At 39.7% G+C, this 20,672-nt stretch overlaps 2 protein-coding genes across 2 annotated transcripts; both read left to right on the top strand.

The window, feature by feature from the left end:
- The first annotated feature begins 2,337 nt into the window (after positions 1-2,337).
- LOC116526157 (olfactory receptor 2T27) lies at positions 2,338-3,291 on the top strand. The gene has a single exon (XM_032242460.1). The coding sequence runs from the start codon at positions 2,338-2,340 to the stop codon at positions 3,289-3,291; it is 954 nt and encodes a 317-aa protein (XP_032098351.1).
- A 10,410-nt stretch (positions 3,292-13,701) lies between these two features.
- LOC116526156 (olfactory receptor 2T2) lies at positions 13,702-15,677 on the top strand. The gene has a single exon (XM_032242459.1). It carries the CDS (start codon positions 13,719-13,721, stop codon positions 14,691-14,693), a length of 975 nt encoding a protein of 324 aa, XP_032098350.1. The 5' UTR covers positions 13,702-13,718; the 3' UTR covers positions 14,694-15,677.
- The last annotated feature ends 4,995 nt before the right edge of the window (positions 15,678-20,672 follow it).

The following is a 20,672-nucleotide window of genomic DNA, read 5'->3' as shown; positions in this document are numbered from 1 at the left end:
GGCCTCCAGTAGCTAACCACCATTCTCTGAATTTAATGAGCACAGCCCTTCCAGGATCTTGTGCTTATTAAATTATTGACAAGCAGGGCTGGGCGAGCATTTACCTCTCTCCATCATGTGAATTGCTGCTAAATGTTTGCCTGTAGTTTCCCCAATGGTTTAACACAGTTAATTTCTTTAAAAAGACTAATAGAACAAGGATACATCTTAAAACAGCTGGTGCAAAGCTCTGGCATAAAGCTGGTAATATTTCAAGAATGAGAAAACTGAAAAATGCATAAGGGTATATTGTAGGTTTCACCAGTAAAAATTCGAGAATTTAATTTTCATAGTTTTTGATCCATCCATTATGGCATGGTTGTAGTGAAATGTACAGAGGGGCCCTGGTGTGAATTTCCTGTGTACCAGCCACTGGGCTGCAGATTTCATCGGGCTCATTGTTCTTTTCTCTCATACCAAATGAGGAGAAGTCAACACTGCAGAGGTCTTAAAACCATTCTGAAAGTGCCCCTGTGGTCATACACACTACACGCGTTCTTAATGTGCTCAATTCTCAGCTCTTAGAGACAGAGTTGATGTCCTACACATTCTTACAGGTCCTTTCAGAACCTCAAACTCTGGCTTACCCAGTGTGCCTCTCAGGAAATGTTTGTGGAATGAATGAATTGATGTCTATTTTATCCTATTGGAAAACAGCATAGAACAATTATAATACTGTCACTGGTTAAAAAGAACCAGGTTCCTCTGGGGAAATTTCTTTAAGTCGCATTTTTTTTTTACCTGTAGAACGGATAAAGCAGTGGTCTAATATTTTACAAAGTTTTTCAGAAGTGTGAATTATATTTATGAACCAATAAACACTGTTATTAATATATTCTTACTACTACTTGCAGGTGAATGCATTTAAAAGTAAAGCCATTATTGTTTCTAATTGGTATTACACATAAATTTTTTTGCTCTGTCTAATTTGGAGTGTGTTTAATTTTGGAGGACTTGTTTGCAGGAATATATTTGGAACTGTTATATTCTAGAAAAGGGATAATTCTAGACCAGTGCTTTCTAATAGAAATCCTAGGGGAGCCACAGAGATAATTTTAAACTTTCTAGTAGCCACATTAAAAATGTAAAAAAATAATAGGTGAAACTAATTTTAATCTATATTATCCAAACATATATGAAATGCTATGGTTTTATCATATAATAAATATAAAAAGTTTTAAGGAGATGTATTGTATATGATGTTTTTAATTTTTCTGAATTCTCAGTGTAATTTATACTGACAGCACATCTTAATTTGGAGCAGTCATGTCATGTTTCAGGGGACCCACAGCTTCATAAGACTCATGGCTACCATATTGGAGAGTGCAAATCTATATGACACAGAGAGAAAACATCCAAATAACCCACACATGTTCCTAAATGTGGTAAAACATTGTTTAACTGACATGGACATATATGCATAGTGTAACTTCAAGTTTAAGAGAAAAATTCCTTTTTTGGGATACACTATCTCTAACATTTGAAATAGTTTATCTTTTCATTCTTTCTTTAAAAATTATGCTCCAATTTCACTTGTTAATTAGTTGTATGTTTATAATTTCTGTTACAATAAGAAAAGCAAACATCACTTGACCCTGAATATTATTTCTGCCTAGATTTCTTTCTTCCTATGAATTCTTGAATTAGTTCTCAGAACTCAGAGCTCTTTTTATTCAACATAGGCTCATTATTTTCAAATACTCAACCCTAATACATATAAATTGAGCACTCAAATTTTACAATGTACAAATGTGTCAAGAATGGTATAAATTAGGTCAAACCGATGCAGTTATTCTTCCATCAGCAAAATGTGTATGCTTGATTGGTGACTTTCAAACTGGATTCTAAGTATGAGAACTAGAGCCTAGTATAAAGAGAGCAGCACAGGATGGGGACAGGGCTCCTTTCCTCACGCACCACCCCATTCCTATTCAATCGAGCTGGTTCCATTCTTATCTGTCTTACGTGCATCCTCCTCAATGTAAGGTTGTGCTTGAAAGAGAGATACGAATAAACGTTCATGAACAAAAAGACATAAAATTATTTCATCACGAACTCTAAGTTAACAAATAGTAGTCAGCAAGTCAAGAATATCCTTGAATGAACAATGATGATGTAATGAGTTGTAGTACAATCCTGCTCAGGCCGTTCTCTCAGGAAATTAAGTTGAGCTTCAAGAAATAAGATGGCTTTACCTTGGTTTGTTCATGGCTGCATCATAATGTTTTAGGCAAATCAGATACCTTTCCAACTTTATGTATCATATCTGTCTCTCTCTTTTGTGTGCCCTACAGAGCTATGGAGTGGGGCAATTATTCCAGGTATGGCGACTTTATCCTCTTGGGTTTGTTCAGCAACACCCATTTCCCCTGGCTTCTCTTTGCCCTCATTCTCCTGGTCTTTGTGACCTCCATAGCCAGCAACATGGTCATGATTGTTCTCATCCACACGGACTCCCGCCTCCACACCCCCATGTACTTCCTGCTCAGCCAGCTCTCCCTCATGGACATCCTGTACATTTCCACCATTGTGCCCAAAATGCTGGTTGACCAGGTGATGAGCCAGAGAGCCATTTCCTTTGCAGGATGCACTGCCCAACACTTCCTCTACCTGACCTTAGCAGGGGCTGAGTTCTTCCTCCTAGGATTCATGTCCTATGATCGCTACGTAGCCATCTGCAACCCTCTGCGCTATCCCGTCCTCATGAGCCGCAAGATCTGCTGGCTGATTGTGGTGGCAGCCTGGCTGGGAGGGTCTATCGATGGCTTCTTGCTCACCCCAGTCACCATGCAGTTCCCCTTCTGTGCTTCTCGGGAAATCAACCATTTCTTCTGTGAGGTCCCTGCCCTTCTGAAGCTCTCCTGCATGGACACATCAGCCTATGAGACAGCCATGTATGTCTGCTGTATCATGATGCTCCTCATCCCTTTCTCTGTCATCTCAGCCTCTTACACAAAAATTCTGATTACTGTTTATAGGATGAGTGAGGCAGAGGGGAGGCGAAAGGCTGTGGCCACCTGCTCCTCACACATGGTGGTTGTCAGCCTCTTCTATGGAGCTGCCATGTACACATACGTGCTGCCTCATTCTTACCACACCCCTGAGCAGGACAAAGCTGTATCTGCCTTCTACACTGTCGTCACTCCAATGCTCAACCCACTCATTTACAGCTTCAGGAACAAGGATGTCACAGGTGTCCTACAGAAGGTTGTGGGCAGATGTGTGCCCTCAGGAAAAGTGACCACTTTCTAAAGAAATTGCATATGCTGCTAGAGGTTTGAAGTGAAAGATACAAGACTTTATCATTGCCTTTGAATTTAAACATTCTCTGTCTGGAAACAAGTCACCCCAGCAACTGTGGGGCATTTATGGGATTTGGAAAGCTGACAGATTTTGAAGATTTCATCATTCTTTGAAAGGTATGATGGTTCTGAACAACGGACAGTTTGGAATGGGATAGTAATAAAGTTGTGGGTTTAGTAGTCACCCATCAGCTTTTGACCAAGTGTGCATTCCACTAAAAATCATGGAGTAGTCTGTTTCTGGCTATGTTCAGTCATGACAGAAGACATGGTCATCTTCAGCTACTTCCATGACTTCTGACTTTTCCCCTTTAGACACTCTGTCCATTGACTATTATAAATAATCAACTCATCAAATATCATTTCGATTGTATTTCAAATATAGTGGTCACCATCTTATCCTCACAGGCTATGTTCTAAGACTCCCTGTGGAAACCTGAAACCATAGTTTAGAACCTGATTGCTGTCAGTCACAACACATATTTGCTCATCTTCTACCATAAATATAAATGCCTTTTCCTTTTACCCAGGCACTTATCACACACCTTGGCTCTCAGTTTTGCAGTTTGAGGTGTGGCAGCAAAATTACCACAAATATTTTCTTCTCCTTCTGCACAATTTCAAAGACAGAAGATTCATTCTTACTGTAGATCTTAGCAACCTCAGCATATAACTTTTTTTCTTGCCAGAATCTTCAGTTAAGAACTTATTGGAATGTGCCTCTGATATGTTTGGCTGTGTCCACACCCACATATCATCTTGAATTGTAGCTCCCATAATCCCCACGTGCAGTGGGAGGGGCCTGGCAGGAGGTAATTGAATCATGGGGGTGCATTTTTCCATGCTGTTCTCATGATAGTGAATAAGTCTCGCGAGATCTGACGGTTTTACGAAGGGCAGTTCCCCTACACATGCCTCTTTCCTCCCACCATGTAAGACATGCCTTTGCTCCTCCTTTGTCCTCCACCATGGCTGTGAGGCCTCCCTTGCCATCTTGAACTGTGAACCCATTTAACCTCTTTTTCTTTATAAATTACCCAGTCTCGAGCATTTTATTATAGCAGTATGAAAATGGGCTAATGCAGTCTCTGTTTTTCAGAGACAGGAGAAGAGGGCTAAAATCTTTAGAAATATAGATTGAACATTTAAAAATTTAATTTAGGTCTTATTAGAATAACTAGCAGGGTTTTACCAAATACAGATTCACCTTAAATGTCAAATGGCACTTTGGAATGGAGTAACAGAATGGGCAGACAGAATTATTTGAAATTAAACAAACACTGAGAATCTAAGCTCCAAACTGGAAATTACTCTCTTAGTTTGTAGCAACCATGTCTATACCTACTGATATAAAAGGATTACTTCTACAAAAGAGTTAAAGGGCAGGAAGGAAGAGAAGAGAAAAAAGAAAAAGGTGAATAAGAAACATGAAAAGGAAGATTGAGACGCCACAAAATATCTATCTTATATAAATAATTTAGACTCTTTTCTATTCTTACAAGATAACTAAATTCAACATTAGACAAAATATTGTGACATATGAATTAGAAACTAATACCAATCAATACCTTGTTCACAGGTCTGTTGTTTTCCTCAGGAAAGTGGTTTATAATAATAATAGAAGCCCAACCTCATTGTTATAGCAGCACTTCTCAAATACTTTCATGACGTAGCTATCAAAGTAAATTATAGTTATACAGCGCATTAAGGAAAACTATGTGGCTGTTAACAGCAAAATCAACTCCCTTGTGGCTGTAGCCAAATCAGGCACTAAGAGACCAATCCAGGGTTGAAAGGATCAATATTGATTGTAACCCATTTATGGCTCTGTAGGAAGACACATCACTCTGGAGGGAAGAGTCTATTTAATCAATCCAATAGCTATTTAGGGAACTTTTTAATTTATGGATGACAAAATATTCTTTAGGAAGAATTAGTTATTGAATAACATTCTAAAGGCTGAAAAGGTGTAGGGTTTTCTGTCTGTCTGTTTATCTGTAACATAGAGGCATAAGGTATAAGATGTGTCTAATGAATTTGTGAAGACTAGAACTCATGTAAGTAATGTTCCCATTAACTGACAATGCATGAAAAGCACTCAAGGATGATTTGTTATTATCATTACTATGAATGATTATTATTACCAGAGTTGTTCTGCTTCCCAAACAAGACCACCTCCTTCTTTCTTTTTCCCATTAGAGAAATAAAATAAACGTGTTAGGAAGTTCAATATTCCCAATGTTTAAATACCTTAATATACTCTTGTGAAAAATTTTTAGAAAATATACAACTTATCTTGTCCTCTCACTTTTTTCTTCTTTCTTTTCTTCCCCACCCATTGCATCCTTTCCTTCATTCTTTTCTTCTTTTTTCTCTTCTGTTTCTCATGTCTCCTTTAGTCCTATTGAATTCAATATTCTTCTGTACTATGCATGAGACAAATAATTCTGAAAAACACATAACCTCTGTAAGTGGCAAATACCACTTATGTGAAAATAGGAGAAGGTAGTAGAAAGTGGTAGAAGGAAAATAAAAATCATGGGAGCCAAACTTACTAAGCCAAAAGTAAAAGTCAAACTTGGGACCTCAGTCATGCAGAACTGCATTCCATATTGTTCCCAAACGGATAGTTACAAAGACAGGGGGTTACATACCTCCCCGTTGGCCCTGCCTCACATTTGCTCACAAGGAAATTCCTTGCAGCCCCAAAGATTTTTACCCTGAAACCATTCTGTTGAATGTCATGCTGACAATGTAAATTAACAGCTTATCTTCACAGGTACTGGACAGACAGGCCTGGGAGTCATCCCTCCACTCACTGGAAACAAATGCATATTTGACTGCTTCCTCTACTTTGTTTACCTTATCTCACGTAAAAATCCAGATTCACAGGGCATGAGATGAATGCCCAGTTGACGGTTTCTCTACCCTCTCCTTTCTAAAGTGTGAATTCAGTGAACTGAACGCTGATTAAAGCCTCAAAAGAAAGCTTACTCCATTTATCTACACTTCCCTTTTCTTCTTTCCTTCTCTCCTGCCCACTGTTTCCCTTTTAAATATTGAAGGCTCCCAACCCTCTCTAGAAATAGCACAAATCTCAAATCCTCCTTTGTTATCTGCAAATTTTTGGTGCCACAAAAAAAAAGGAGCACTCGAATATAAATTTCCTCAGCAAGGAAATTTACTTCTATAGGAGGGTGTGGCTCACAGATGGAACAATGGCGAGTGCACACCTGGACAAGGGCGGGAAGGGGTCCTTGTTCCTGAGGGAGGTCGTCCCTGCTGCTGTGTCCTTCCCCTGTGGGCTAGGGTTAGACCACACAGTCTAGTCTAATTCTGATTGGCTATTTTAAAGAGAGCAGAAGTGTGAGCCAGAGTGGTGGGGTGGATAGTTTGGCAGGAAGAATGGTCACAGGCAGGTCAGAGCAGGTACCCAGGGGTGACATAGGTCAAAGCAGGTGACAGGAGCAGGTGACCGGGATGAGTCAGGACAGAGCAGGGAACCAGGGAAACAGATGTGAACTACTGATGAGAACTGGTGGAAAAGGTGGTTTACTGAAAATACAAGGAAGTTAAACTTTAAAATGGAGGACCTACTGCCATACTGATTCTTTGAAGAGAAACTTGGAGTTCACCATGTCTGACACTCATTTTGTGTTCCTCTTTCCCAGGTGCATCCTCAACCTTGGCACAATAAACCTCACATGGATTGAGATTTGTCTCCAATGCTTTTTGGTTCACACTTTTAAATATAATTATAAATATTTTTCGCCAAACAAAATAGGCCAGTGACTTTTGAGAAAGAGGTTTTTTAGTTTGTCATAGCCTCTATTTCTAAAGAAATTCAAAATATAATTTTCAATTTAGGGCGAGGCTGTCTCTTATCCCCAAATCACTTCTTTTAAAATTACTCTGGAGAGATGCCAAGATTTGATAAGACATTTTCATGATGAAATACAAAGAAACAATTCCAGTCTTTCACTTGGGAAAACAATTCGCCCTCTGGCAAGAAAGGATGAACTTCTTCTAATGTTCATGGTAAACCAAGTAAACTTGGATTAATTGCTAACCCAGGAATTCTTCCTGGGGGATGTGGAAATCTGTTATTAGTGAAAAGACTTCTTTTGACCTAGCCTCACCTTCATACACATGTATTTAAGAAGTCTGACATTCCACTGTTGCATTAGAACGACTTGGACCCAGCTTCTCTAAGGTAGGATCTTAGATTTTCATGAAAAACAGATAGAACATTACCCAGATATTAGGATGTTTTCTTTAGGCATTACTCCATAACTATTAGAAGGCCACCGTACTGTGACCTTATCTGCTAATAACTGAGGCAGTGGTCTCTTCATGATTAAGAAGCATAAATACATATATTCACTCTTTGGCAAGCAGATAGTTGGAAAAGGACATTAAGCATGAAACATGGGAAGCTGCGTGAAATCGGGTAATAGTCCAGAAGGGCATGAATAGTTTTACTGAAGGAAAATGGCACGTAAGAGCTGACAGTTGGAAGACTGTGCTCAGTATTCACAATGAGAAATCTTCAGACTTTAATTTGGTGGTGGCAAGGGTATATATTATTATTTGATAAGCATATATTGCCCTTTGAATATTTTTAGTTATTAAAATTTTAATTATTATAATTTAAAAGTTACATTTTATGTTAAATAATAATTTAATTACTGTTACTTGCTATCTTCACATGTATTTAGGTGTGGCTGAAGGCTCTCTGCACGCTTGGAGGAAAAAAGATGTTTTCTCTTTTATTTTATTCTAACCCCATTTCTCTTTTATTTACCCCATAAGGCATACACATGTGCCTCAAGATAAAATCTTTAAAATAAATAGATAATATTAAACAGGTCTCCTAGAAGCCATCTTAGCATGTCACATAAAAGCCTATCGAGCTGAGTAACTGGAGCCGAGGGGGAGACGTGGACATGTTGGAAGCTTAGACCGTGGGGGCATCATAACGAGCGTGTTGTGTTTAGGGCCACAGGTGTCTGCCCCTCACCTCACACTGCCCCACCCCACCTCATCCCACCTCACCTCACCCCACCCCACCTCACCCCACCCCACCATGCCGCACCACGCTGCACCCCACCTTATCCCATGTTAGACTGGTCTCTCCCCAACTTCCTTAACCCCAGGCGCCCTGCTAATTCCTGCTTTCCAGCCTTTTCTGACATGATTGACACTGTCTTTGATCATGTCCCCTCTCCTGAAGTCTCCAGTTTCAGAATCGGACCAATTTCCAGCTCCACTATCGCACTGTTTAACTGAAATGACTCCTGTCTTCTCTTGGTTCTTGCCATACACGAGTATTTTCAAAGCAGTTTTCTCTTAAGTTCTCTTCCAATGTTTTGTGCTTTAAGATCATTTCAGTTTCTAGCCATAGGGTGAACCCTCAGGGTAAAGATTTCTGACACAGTATTCCTCTCTTATTATAATGCTTTCATTCCACAGTTTTAGTTACCTGCAATCTGCCAGATTCCTGCTGTCTACCATGTGTTAAAAATAGCAAATGAAAAATCTCAGAAATAAACAACTCATAAATTTTACATTACATACCATTTTGAGCAGTGTGATGAAATCTTGTCCTGCAGAGGACGGGAATCATCCTTCTGTCCAGCTGATTCACGCTGTCTACACTACTGAGTCATTTAGCAGCAGTCTAGGTTATCAAATCAACTGTGGTGGATTCACAGTGCTTGTAATGAAGTCACTCTTTTCTTAATAATGCCCCCAACGACATGGAGCAGTGATGCTGGCCATTTAGGTATGCCTAAGAGAGGCTATAAATTGCTTACTCTGAGTAAACGGGTGAAAATTCTTGACGTAATAAGGAGAGAAAAAGGCTTATATGTTCAGTTTGCTAAGACCTATGGTAAGAAAAACTTTATCTTTGAAATCATGAAGAAAGAAACAAATTGTGCAAGCTTTGCAGTCACACCTCAAACTGCAAAGTTATAACCACAGTATATTGTTTTAAGTATTCGATTTTATTATTAGTTATTATTGTTAATCTCTTGCTGTGCCTAATTGATAAATTAAACTTTATCACAGGTATCTAAGTATGGGATAAAATACGGTATATATAGGGCTCAGGACTGTCTGCAGTTTCAGACACCCACTGGGGGTCTTGGAAAGTATCTCCCACAGGTAAGGGGGAACTGCATCCTTATCCACTACTCAGACTGATGCATAACATCTTCTGGTTTGCTCTGACCTGATGTATGTAAAACTCCTAAAGTACCTGGCACATGTAAAGCCCTACATGTTCTTTCTGGATTGGGGAATGCTACATCTATAGATGTAGCTGTTTCTCCTCCTACATCTCTTAGTGCCTTTAGCAACATTAGCTATCTTCTTTTTACAAACTTTAATCAAAGCAGAAATAGTCCAATATGCTATCCTTGGCCCCCTTTCTGTCATTCAGGAAAAAACAATCAATGACTCTTAGAGCTCTGTGGCAATTTTTATTAGTAATATGTTGGTGATATGCCAGTCTTTCACTGAAAGAACACTGAGGTCCGGAGAAGTACCTCCATGCCTGTCATCCCCAGAGCAATTTGACAGCTGAACAAAACACAGCTGCATTAGCTGTATGTTATTTCTGTGGCTAAACACCTTTCAAAAGTCCTCAACATATTTCATTTTTAGAAACCCCCACTTTAGACTTCAAATGACCTGCTTTTATGAGGATTTTTAATATATGATACATTTATCAAACTTAACTATATACTCCTAAAGGAGATGGTCAGTTGCTGTTAATCTTTGCAGCTCACATGACAGCAGGTGCTGTGTCTTGAACACAGAATGTTTTGCACTTGAGGCATTCTATCTCTAAGAACAGAATGGAAACCCTTCCCTTTAAAGGTTTATAGGTACATGGAGTCAAGTGGAGAAAATCAGTTCTGGTTAGCAGTTTTATTGTGGCAGAAAAGACACTGATAGTTACTTCTCATGGCTGTAGTCATGCTAAAGTCCTGGAACGGGGTGTCAGAATGAATTGCTCCAAGCTCTTCTCCCTGGTAGGGTATCATCTGACCTCTCTTGGAGGTCTCTTCATACAATTTTCAGTGAGAGTCACTGATTGTGTTTTGATTTCTACCCAGAACTACTCCAGGTCTGCTGTCCTGAAACACAGACACAAACAAATCACAGCTTTGACCACCTGGCACCCTGCAGAGAGATTCTGCAACCAGAAGGTTTCCCTTTCCCTCTTCTCTCCGTGTGGCAGGCCGCAGGCAGAATAAATGCCTCTGCGAGCTCACTCATCCCTTACCCCATCAGCCCCAAGTGTGAAGGTAAAAGCCATGCAGCACTCCTGGGCACAGTGTCCTCCACCCCCTGGCTTCATCTTCCCACCCTCCCATTCCCACCAGATCATTCTGTGGCAACACTGGGTATGTTATAACTGGTCCTGGGGTCAGGAGCTTCTGGCTTATGTTCTAACCTGCACTGGGGGCAAAGCATTCCCTGCCTTGAACAGCAGAAAGGCCTGAAGCTTCAAATCATGCAAATAAGTTTGCTCTTTCTCTTCCTCTTTCTTATTTTCTTTCTCTCTCTTCCCCTCCTTTCTTTCAAAAGCCTTTTTTGTTTTTGTTTGTTTGAAAAGACTAGTTGATGAGGGAAATAGAAAGAAACTAAAGGGTCTTGAACAGTGGAGAATGATGATAGAGGAGGAAAGGCTACCTGAGGGAGAGTGGAATCCAGCATCTTGTATATGTGAATAAGCCAAACCACACAGTGTGTTAAACGATAGTGTGAACCCTAATGTTAAAATTAGGTTCTGGGAACTGATGTAAACAGAAGTAACTGATCACATATTATTTTGTTCATAATGCAGATATTTTCATGGCCCACATGCAATGACCAATAAATATCCTATGGAACAGTATTAGTCATGCATTTGGACATGTGTTGCATTTGGTTCTAAATATTGGCTTCATTGAAATGAGTGAACTGCTCCTTTGTGTTAAGCAGTGTAGTGTTCTGCTCTTTAGCAAGGTCAGCTCCCTACACATATCCCCACACATTCACAGATGCGCACCCCACACAAACACACACCATGCTCACACTCTCACATATGAACACACTCCACACACGTGTACATACAACACACTCACAAGCAACCACTATCTAATTCTGTTTTTGTTTTTAACTCACTTAGTCTTGGCTGTATAAAATTAAGGAAGGTAGCTAAAATCATATTTTTCTCCTGTTTCAGCTTTTTTACTTTCTTCTTCTAGGATCTATACTGACATAAGATCTAGGAGTTGGAAATGTCTTCATTCCTTCATCATAGACATTTGAGGCAATAGAGCGTTTTGCCCCCTCTTTGAAAACCTTGTGTGAGGTGCAGTCTGGTTATTTACATGGAACACAACGCTCTGGCTCGTGTTGTGATTCAAAAGTAATTAGTTATTTTCTTAGGTCATTTTCATTTGTCTCATTCTTGCCTATTTCAGTTTTTCAAAGTGTATTTTTAAAAGGATGATTGTAAGCTAATTTAGCACTATAGTAATTAATATATAATATCTATAATGCATTTAAGGGAAATAATAGATGTTGGTCAAGGTAAACTTATTGTCTGCCAAATTAATATTTTTAATTTCCAGCGAGTTATTGCAAAAGTTGTTGTGCATTGAATTTTATATTTAAGTATTGTCTCTTGACCCATGATTCAAAGCTGTAGCTATCACAGGAAAATCTTTCACCTGTCAGAGAAGGCAAAAGTAGCTGACTTTTATCAAGCTTATTGGGAGTTAATATTTGATGCTCATGTGTTGTTTTTTCTCCTTCTCAACCAAGGTATGATAAATTTAAGTTTCAGCACAGACCAACACAAAAATTGATTTTTATTTTCTCCCTTTAGGAGTTTACTCATCTTTTAGGCCTATTGCTCATATCCCCATCTTCTCCACCTTTGATGAGCACTAAGAAGGAACACTGTCTCTATTGTTCCTATTGTTTTTGCTTCAGCGTAAGGGGAGTTTATTCCTTCTTGACGCTTTGGAGACTGTAAATCTGACTAATCTGGAACCTAAAGATTCAGATGTGTTTGTAGTATTAGTGGCCAAAACATTTTACATAAATGGGTTTCTTCAGTAATCCTGTCACTATAATGGGAAGAAATACACCAAAATCTATAACAAAAAGGAACGATTCATCCCTCAGTATCCCTGAAAATATCAAGGGGACATGCATTCATGTTACTCAAGAATAAAAACATGAGAATTCATTCCATTTAGTTCAAAGAACGTTTGATACTGCTGTGTCTTCCTCCCTCTAAGTTCAGAAATGTCTTTACCATCTGTAATTATTTTTACTTATAAACATGAAGGATCAGTAAAATGGAAGAGAAATAAATTTAAGGAGGAAAAAATCCAACTAGCAGTGGATTCCTAGAATAATGTAACATTAGGACAGGTATAGAATGCCACTCTTAAATTTATCATACCACTGTCACATTTTGGCTAAACAGTGTTTTAAGAGAAGAATAGGTCATCATTGAATGATATGATGCAGTACCGAGTCATAAAATTTTAGCAGAATTCATTGTGTCAACCAGAAAAGCCACCATGATAACGAAACTAAAGCCTTGCTGTGAAGCAGAGTTTGTGGTGCTCCTCCTTCAAGATTTATGGTCCCCAAATTATTCCGTGAGAACAAATAGACACAAGTACTCAAAGCAACCCATGCCTAAAATATGAACTCCTTTTGCAGCACAAAAGTCTAACCACATGACACCGTGGCTCCTGACCCTCAAGTGAGGTCGTCTGTACTGCTTTGATGTTACAGACTTTCACAAAGCTGTTTAGTGACAACAGAAGCCAAAAACGTCAGTTATCTGATATTTTCTATCAATGTCTTAAGTCATAATTGTATTATCTTAATATGATCATCTTAATGGAGATGCAGAGAGCAATTTAAATTCAATCAAAGCATGTATTTCCAGGCAAAAATGGGAAATAAAGCACAGTAACCACCCTCAGGAAACTTTCAATCTAAAGTGGTAAGATTATAAAATGTATTCAGAAAATAGTTCAGAATAAAAATAAAGCAGATTCTAAAAGAGGAACTGCATGAATTATTTCATTTACATCTCACATCCAGCCTGTATAGACCTATGATGACCTTTCACAGATGATGAAATTGAGTTAGTTGAGAGATTAATTTTCTGTCCAATGTCATACAGATCACTGATACTGAAACTGGGGTTTCAAATGATCCTGAAGTAGACATTCTTTTCTTTATCTCATGGTGCTTCTAACGTACTATTCCTGGTGGGCTCTTTCTAAATATCAGGTCATTAAATAAGCTACCAGATTTCTGCCTTTACAGGCCAAGGAACTGTCATGGAACATGGGCATGGAAGCTCTTCTCCAGAACTACACTAACTTCGTCCTCATAGGCCTCATCACTCACCCTGCCTTCCCGGGGCTTGTCTTTGCAATAGTCTTCTCCATCTTTGTGGTGGCTATAACTGCCAATGTGGTCATGATTCTGCTCATCCATGTGGACTCTTGCCTCCACACGCCCATGTACTTCTTGCTCAGCCAGCTGTCCATCATGGATACCATCTACGTCTGTGTCACCGTCCCCAAGATGCTCCAGGACCTCCTGTCCAAGGACAAGACCATTTCCTTCCTGGGCTGTGCATTCCAGATCTTCCTCTACCTGACTCTGATGGGAGGGGAGTTCTTCCTGCTGGGTCTCATGGCCTATGACCGGTACGTGGCTGTGTGCAACCCCTTACGGTACCCTCTTCTCATGAACCGCAGGATTTGCTTGTTCATGGTAGTCGGCTCCTGGGTGGGTGGTTCCTTGGATGGGTTCTTGCTGACGCCTGTCACTATGAGTTTCCCCTACTGTGGATCCCGAGAGATCAATCACTTTTTCTGTGAGATTCCAGCTGTGCTGAAGCTGTCCTGCATAGACACGTCGCTCTACGAGACCCTGATGTACGCCTGCTGCGTGCTGATGCTGCTCATCCCTCTGTCCATCATCTCTGTCTCCTACACCCACATCCTCCTCACTGTCCACCGCATGAGCTCTGCTGAGGGCCGGCGCAAAGGCTTTGCTACATGTTCCTCTCACATGATAGTGGTGAGCATCTTCTACGGGGCAGCCTTCTACACCAACGTGCTGCCCCACTCCTACCACACTCCAGCGACGGACAAAGTTGTGTCCGCCTTCTACACCGTCCTCACCCCCATGCTCAACCCACTCATCTACAGCTTGAGGAATAAAGATGTGGCCGCCGCGCTGAAGAGAGTACTAGGGAGATGGGGCCCCTCCCAGAGAATCCAAGTGGCCAGTATGATCAGGAAGAACTAGTGGGGGGCTGAGTACAAGCATGTGGCCACACACAGCTATTCCAGAAAATATGGTATTGGTTCTGAAGACTTTTCAGTGTCATTTTTAGCAATTCAAATATATAAACAGGCAAAATAATCCTTGTGCAAGGATTATCTAGGAACAATAGCAAGGTTGGCGAGAATCTCTGCATTAGCCAATTTGTTCTACTGGATTCACCAAGAAACATTTTCAGAGGGCATTCTCAGTCAAGTAGCCCTATAAACTGTTCATGGCAAGCCAAGCAGCCCTTTGAAGTGCCCTGAACAGGTATTTTTATGTGTTACATGTGGTCATCCATCCTTCGTGTCTGTATTGCTGGCCAACTTTTGGGTGGAAATTGCAAGGAGCATTTGCCACCTCCTTGATGATTTAATTTAAAACATTCAATATGAGTAAAATATTTTCCAGTGCTAATTTTACTTAGAAAACTTTTATGAAGGTGATACTATCGTATTTTTGGTTCTGTATTCTTAATTACATTTTATCAATGTTTTTATTTTATCTCCTACCTCTGAAATTATATTATAAATACTTGCCATGCCTTTATTCACATGGAGTCCAATATATTCCTGGAAATTAATAAATATTGATTGATTGATTGAAAATTGACTATGCCATTAAGATTATTACATGGCCTCACCCACAAAACTGCCATTTACACTTGAATAAAATAGTAATAAACATAGAATGAATAAACCAAGACGTGTCTTTAGCTAACTTAGTTCCCTTGCAATAAGTTGATCAGTTTTCTTATTCTCAACACCTCCACTGATATGCTAAAGAAAAGTATTTCTTTTGTAATTAGTTGGAGTTAAGTGTGGTGCTTTGATAGATGTGCAACTTTGGTGGAATTCTAACTAAGCAAAGGCCACACTGACTTTTCCACCATCCGTTTATTTAACTTTAGCTTCTCTTGTGTGTAAGGTCCTGATATATGAGAAATAAAAAATAAATATTGATGGACCTGGTGTTTATTTTCTTTATTGATACAAGGTTTAGAAAATATCGGACAAAGTTTTGAGTGGTTACAAGTAAATACTAAGAAAAGGTAATTCAGCCTTATGTTATTCTAGTGTCAACACAGAGATAGAAGGAAAAATGTTCCTCCATTGTTGCTGATGAAGATAAAGAATATTCCCTTCGATATACGAATCCCTCGGTTGCTTTTGATTCAGAAGTTTCCGAATAATTTGATCTTTATCTTGAAATCAAACAAACAAACACATAGAAAAGAGATGGAAGAATGTCCTGGAGGGATTAATTCCTTTAAGTGCAAAAACAGACCAGGATTCATTTTTGAAATATCCTCAAAGTTATTTCAATTCAGCTCCATTCACTTTTAATTCCTGTGTATCTCTGCACTGACGCCTTCCCCCTTCTCCATTCTCCTGCCGTAGTGAGCACCCGTCCTGATCTTTCTTCCCTCTACAAATCTCCTTCAATTCATGTTGCATTTTTGCTCTATCCTGGGACATTGGTGTTTTCTTTCCCGTTTCCTCAGTTGCTATATATTAAAATATAATAGGACTTTTGTTCTCATATTTCCAAGATTAATTCTTTGCACATTTAACAAGGATCTTCAACCCTAACATTGACAGATATTTCAGAAGTGTACCTGAAAAGCAGTAAGTAAGTGAAGTGCATTTTGACAAGTTTCCAGGGATGTCATGGACATTAGTGATCGGGGCATTGAAGGAGGTGACTTATTCAATGTTAAGAGTCTGTTCAACAAAGTCAGCAGTGGTTCCTTGAATATGTTTTTTTCATGGTGGTTTATCATTCTTTCCACTATTGATGTGTGCACTTTTCTGTTGTAGGCTCTACTTTAATACAATTTTTAAACATTTTTAAACCTCATTTTACATGTGGCAGGTGCCCCTCCCTTCACACATAAAATTAGTTCCACCGTGAAAGGGAGTGACCAGGGATTTCCCCAGTCATCTGACCAAATTCTTGTATAAGGTAATTTGTGGTCACCAGATTTGCTTCTTTATTAAAACAATATATTAATTTAGTAATAAAATATATATTATTTAATAACTTAAAAGTTAATTTTAATATTATCTGTTGTATACCTGAAACAATGCACTAATCCAGGTAATGAGGAACAAATAAAGAGAAGACTGTCCCTAATTTTGAGGACATATTTAACTACATTATCTAATTTTGATTCTGATCTTCACAAAATCTCATAAAGTATTTAGAGAAAGAATTCACCCCATAGGATATAAACAAGCTGATGTTCACAGCAAAGTTTTGCCCCATTCAAGCAAGAGGCAGATGGGGCTTCAGAACCATATCTTCTAACCTCTGGGCTGGTGTTTTGTGCCAAGCCATGATATTAACTGATAAACAATTTACAAAGGAGAGAGGCAGCTGGGCACAGTGACTCATGCCTGTAATCCCAGCACTTTGGGAGACCAAGACATGTGGATCACCAGCAGTTCCAGACCAGCCCAGCCAACATGGTGAAATCCTATCTCTACTACAAATACAAGAAATTAACTGGGCATAGTGGTGCACGCCTATAATCCCAGCTACTTGGTAGGCTGGGGCAGGTGAATTGTTTGAACCCAGAGTGGAGGTTGCAGTGAACCACCATTACCCTACTGCACTCCAGCCTTGGCAACAGGGCAAGACTGTCTCAAAACAAAATGGGGCACAATGGGCACCTGCCAGCTTGTTAACCCTAATAATGACCTGGGGACAAGGTCCCTTCAGAGCAATGTGCTGATAAAACCCACGTTCATTTGCTGTTGGATGCCAGTTAGGCTGGTCTAGCAGGGACCGGATGACCAAAGCTGAGGGGGAATCAGATTCCCTGTGGGGTCTGTCTTCAGGTGAGGAATATGGATATAAAATATACTGAACCCTTGCTTCTACATATTTGTTTTATTTACACAATAAATAAGCATTTATATTTATGCAATATAAAATTATAATAGAAGAAAGCATAAAGTCTAGCAAGGACCCTAAATACGTATTTGTCTTTTCTTTATGCAAGAAACGTTGAAATTATTCTTCTCTTAAGTGAAGTCCGCCACTCCCTTCTTATGTACATGACAGTGATCTTAAATCTCAAATCCTCTGAAGGGAGTAGTGCATACAGTGCTCCCTGTTAACAGTGGTGATGCTGGGCAGGGCTGGGAACATGCCTATTAAATGGGCATGATAATGTCTGCTGGGAGGTAAGTCATGCCCTCAGCAATCTCACAACAGTGAGTTTTGTGAGTCTGGCATTTGCAAGAACTTTCTCAGGGTACATTTGGTGGGTGTTTTTTCATGGACCTCATTATAAATCCAGACACCTGCAGGCAGGCGTATAATCACTGAGATTTGCCCAGGAGTTAGGGAGAATTTTTAGTTTCTGGAAAATTGTTAACTTCATTTTGTCACTTTATTACTTTGTTGACAACTTTTGATCAGAAATTCAAATTTGTCTTGAGCGTGTTTATGGCCTTTTACCCTGTATTCATTTAACTTCTCTTTGGCTGCGTGTAAACCTAAGCGATGCTCAAAACGATATTGTGTCCTTGGGGAGCAGTTGAGAGTAGTGGCAGAGAGCAGGAAAAACAAAAGTTGAGTCCTTGAGCCTGGATCCAGCTCTCCCACTGGACTTCTCTGAGCCTCAGACTTGCCAGCTGTGAGATGGTGATAATTACAGTGGTCGGCCCCATGGAGCGCTGTGAAGGGCAAGTCAAAACACTGGCACATGTGCCATGATGCCTGGGACCCAGTAAGCACCACGCAAGTGCTGGCCAATTTATCATTGCAACATGTCTCAATTTAGTTTAAAAACTAAGAAAGTTATTTATTGGCATAGAAGTTCCCTATGGCTGTGGTACCAAATTACCACAAAGTTGATAATATCACAGTCTGGAGATCGGAAGTTGAAAATGGTTCTCACTGGGTTGAACTCATGATGTTGGGGAGGCTGCCTTCTTTTCTAGAGGCTTTAGGAGAGAATCCATTTCTTAGCCCTCTCCAGTTTCTAGAGGACACCTACATTCCTTGGCTTGGGGTCTCCTCTATTGTCAAACCCAGAGACTGACTGAATTCCTCCGACCTGTTTCCAAGTCACGTCTCTGACTCTCCTGCCTCCTCTTTCCTTTGTAAGACCGTGGCATTTACGGTGAGTCCAGCAGCATAACTCAGAATAATCACTTCATCTCAGAATTCTTAAATTAATCATACCTGCAAAGTCTTTTTTGCCATGTAACAGAGCATATTCACCAGTTCCAGAGACAGCAGACAAGGACCTTTGCTGGAGGTGGAAGATTACTCTGCCCACACTTGGTTTCATTTAACACTAAACTAAGTCTATCACACTATCATTCAATTTAACAAAGTAGCAAGTTAATAACAAGCCCTATGGCATTATTTAAGACAATTTTTCTGATAATAGAAGGCAGATGGAAATCTGCAACTGCAACAAATCATAGACAATAATTTTCTGTCTTTTTATCTGTTTAACATAAAGTGAATTCAAACTATCTTATGAACATCTACAATACAATACAATCTCTGGATATATAATAACATTTGAATCTAAAGTTATCTTTAACCTATTAATTGGTACCTACTTGAATGAAGAGCTGTCATAGCAAGGACAGAATCAGAGGGCAGAGGAAGTGGCGAGTCACTCCTTTTTTTGTGAATTATGCTGACATCTTAGTTACTCTATAACTAAGTGTATTTATTTTAAACCACAGAGAGTAATTGTCTCAAATTTGTACTATATATAAACCTGAATGATTTAGAAGTATAAGTTATATTGCTGTTTGATCTTAAAAACTTGTGATTTATTTGTTTCCTAGAATTAAATTTCTTTTTATAAAATGTGGATGGATCCCATTTTATGTTCATTTTATTTTGCAGTGAAGATTATCATAAGTACCTGGCATTAAAATATTATTTCTCTTTAACACATTTTATAAAATCAGGAGATGTTTTGAAGGAATTTTACTAGAGGCTTATCATATTTAAAAAAACATAGAAGTAATGTGCATTTTTTGCTGGTTGAATGTGTTTAAAAATGATTTATTTAACAAAGATTTACAACATCCCAGTCATTTCTTTAGATGGCGAGAGTACACAGTTAACGAAATAGGCAAAAATCCTTATTTCCATGAAGCTTACTTTCTAGTGTGAAGAGGTAAACACAAAGTATAGTGTGTCAGATGGTGTTAGGAAAAGAAAAGGCAAGCCATAGGTGCAGAATAGACCCCTCTGAGAAGGTGGCTTTTGAGCAACGCCCTGTAGGACAGGAGGGGATGACCTTGCGCAGAGGTCCGGAGGAGCCCCAGGCCAGGGGAGCAGCAGAGCCAAAGGCCTGGGCTCAGGGATCTTGCCAAGTGGGGACAGAGGACCAGCGAGGAAGCCACGGTAGCTGGAGCACAGGCACAAACAAACAGACTGGAGTAAGCAGGAGATCACTTGAGAGGACAAAATGCTCAGAACACAATGGGCCTTAAAGTGTGATCGAAAGCACAACTGTAGGGTTTGAGCGGAAGTGACCTGGTGTGATGCAGGGTCCCAGCGTGACTGCAGTGGCTGTGCTGAGACTAGACTGGGGGATTCACGGGAGAGAGCAGGGAGAGTGTGGGAAAGTTTGTGGAACAAGCCAGGTGAGTGTGTAACGATGGATTAAGCCAGGCGACTACTGGCATGGACATGATGAGAAATACTACACGTTTAATTGCTAGTTTGTTAATAAATAAATGTTTTATTTACTCATTTTATTTTATGAGTCAGGGTCTTGCTCTGTCACCCAGGCTGGAGTGCAGTAGCACAATCATAGCTCACTGTAACCTCAGACTCCAGGCGCAAGTGACAGACATGCACCACCACACCTGGCTAATTTATTTATATTTTTATAAAGACGCGTTCTGCTATGTCGCCCAGGCTCACTTCAAACTCCTGGCTTCAAGTGATCCTTCCACCTCGGCCTCCCTAAGT

The sequence above is a fragment of the Sapajus apella genome, unplaced genomic scaffold (genome assembly GCF_009761245.1).
Source record: "Sapajus apella isolate SASKATOON/1434 unplaced genomic scaffold, GSC_monkey_1.0 scaffold49, whole genome shotgun sequence".
Lineage (NCBI taxonomy): Eukaryota > Metazoa > Chordata > Mammalia > Primates > Cebidae > Sapajus > Sapajus apella.
Note: the sequence above shows the minus strand (reverse complement) of the source record. Positions and strands in the feature narration are given on the sequence as shown.